The sequence below is a fragment of the Vombatus ursinus genome, unplaced genomic scaffold (genome assembly GCF_900497805.2).
Source record: "Vombatus ursinus unplaced genomic scaffold, bare-nosed wombat genome assembly UNPS02015089.1, whole genome shotgun sequence".
Classification (NCBI taxonomy): domain Eukaryota; kingdom Metazoa; phylum Chordata; class Mammalia; order Diprotodontia; family Vombatidae; genus Vombatus; species Vombatus ursinus.
Genome location: NW_020954867.1, coordinates 6312824 through 6315056, shown reverse-complemented (window position 1 = coordinate 6315056; position 2233 = coordinate 6312824). Strand labels below are relative to the sequence as shown.

Here is a 2233-nt window from a genome sequence, read left to right as displayed (position 1 = left end):
TAGGACAGGATGAAGGGAAATATACTTAGTTTTTCACAACAGCATTACTATGGAAGTGTTTTGCTTGACTACACATCCATAACCTGCATTGAGATGCTTGCCTTTTCAATGAGGGTGGGTGGGGAGGGAGGAAGGGAGAAAATTTGTAACCCAAAGTTTTAAAGATACATGTTAAAAAAATTTTTTAAAAGCTGGAAAAAAAAGGTAACTGAGGCAAACATCAATAACTACTCACATGCCTACTTTTTAATCTTTATAAACTCTTTATGAGATTGATTCATCATGTGCATTGAAGATCTCTTCAAAGGAAATATTAGAAGGAAAGAGGTAAACTTCCACAAATGATTCTCTATAATAGATCATACTGTGATGGTCACACTAAAAGATATAAATAAGGTACTTCCATGTTTATTGTTTACCCCCATGAAATAATTTTACTTGGCAAAATAAAATACATTCTTAAATGTTTATTTACATATAAATTTTAATAGTTCTCATTAAATAGTTCTTTTTCTGCCCCTTCCAGCCACCAAAGTGTTCACCTATGAAAAAGGCATTACCTTGAATTCTTCTAAAGTCGACTTAGATTATTTTTTCAAAAGTATTTTTTTAGCCTGCCTGCCTTCCTCCCTTCCTAAGAGTGTTCCAGGCTCAAAGACTGGGCAGATGTCCTAGGTTTGAGGCTCACAAGTTGAAAAGGTTCTAAGCTTAACTGCCAAGGAATTTCTGTTCATCTACTCTGGCTTCCTTCAAGTGTCAGGTCCAGGCTGAAGGAGCTCTGAAGGAGCAGGACTCCATCCAAAGCCATGGTTATATCATGGCCACGTTGGCCTGGTCGGAAGACAGGTGAGCTGCCTCTGGACATCAACATCCATGATCCTCGATGGGACCAGAACACTTTTATGGGCCGAGCTAAGCATTTTTTCACCATCACCAACCCCTTGAACCTTCTACTATCTGATCAGGAACTGCATAAGGCCCAAACCATTGTGAAGAACTACAAGGCAGGGATTGTGACCCCTGGGCTGACTGAAGATGAACTATGGAGGGCCAAGTATAGATATGACTCGGCCTTCCACCCTGACACTGACCAGAAGATCTATCTCATTGGCCGAATGTCAGCCCAAGCACCCATGAATATGATCATCTGTGGCTTTATGCTCACTTTCCATAGGAACTTTGCATCTGTGGTGTTCTGGCAGTGGGTGAACCAGTCCTTCAATGCTATTGTCAACTACTCCAATAGAAATGGAAATGTAACAGTTACTGAAAAGCAATTGGGAGTAGCTTACATGAGTGCTACCACTGGAGCTGTGGTCACTGCTGTGGGATTCAGAGCCCTCACCAAACATCTACCCAGCCTGGTTGCCTGCTTCATGCCATTAACAGCTGTATGTGCTGCCAACTGCATCAATGTCCCACTGATGCGGGAGAGGGAGATCCGAATGGGAATCCCTGTGACTGATGATTCTGGCCATAAGTTAGGTTACTCTTCAAAGGCAGCTCAGAAGGGCATCTTCCAGGTGGTGATATCCCGGATCGTCATGGCTTTCCCTTCTCTGACCATACCCCCTCTACTTATGACTGAATTAGAGAAAAAAGACTTCTTGAAGAGAAGACCATGGCTCTCATGCCCTGTGCAGATGGGGATGGTTGGCTTTCTTCAGTTGTTTGCCACTCCTCTGTGTTGTGCAATTTTTCCCCAAAGGAGTTCCATTCTAGTGAAATACCTAGAGCCAGAGCTCAGAGCTCAGATCAAGGAACATAGCCCAAACACTGAGGTCGTTTACTTCAACAAGGGACTCTGAGGAGAGTGGGGTCCATCCCAATATTCTCCGCTCCTACTCCACCTCTAGCTTCCTGCCACTGATTCTGCTGCATCTCAGCTTGTGATACCTCTTCTGTCCTCCCTAATCCTCCCCCATCATCTCTGCTCTCAGGGATGTACCTCCAATATCCCCTAGAACTTAACAACTGGAGCTTACCTTTCTCTTGTACTGAAAAGGCATATGTCCCCTCCTCCCATCAAATCCTAAAGATTGAGGATGACACATAGTCATTAAGGGAAATGGTAGAGGAGAGTATCTACCAGGCTGCTACAGAGGAACAAAAAAGTAGCCAATGTGAGCTCTCAGGACCTTGTCCCATACTGGAAAGGGGGGAAGGGGTGTAGCATTATGGGTTAGAATTTATTTACTCAGTTCCTGGCATCCCTGGGTTTTCTCTACAAAGT

General features: G+C 43.6%; 1 protein-coding gene across 1 annotated transcript; it reads left to right on the top strand.

The window, feature by feature from the left end:
• The first annotated feature begins 806 nt into the window (after positions 1 to 806).
• Positions 807 to 1808, top strand: LOC114031154 (sideroflexin-3-like). The gene has a single exon (XM_027846170.1). The coding sequence runs from the start codon at positions 807 to 809 to the stop codon at positions 1806 to 1808; it is 1002 nt and encodes a 333-aa protein (XP_027701971.1).
• The last annotated feature ends 425 nt before the right edge of the window (positions 1809 to 2233 follow it).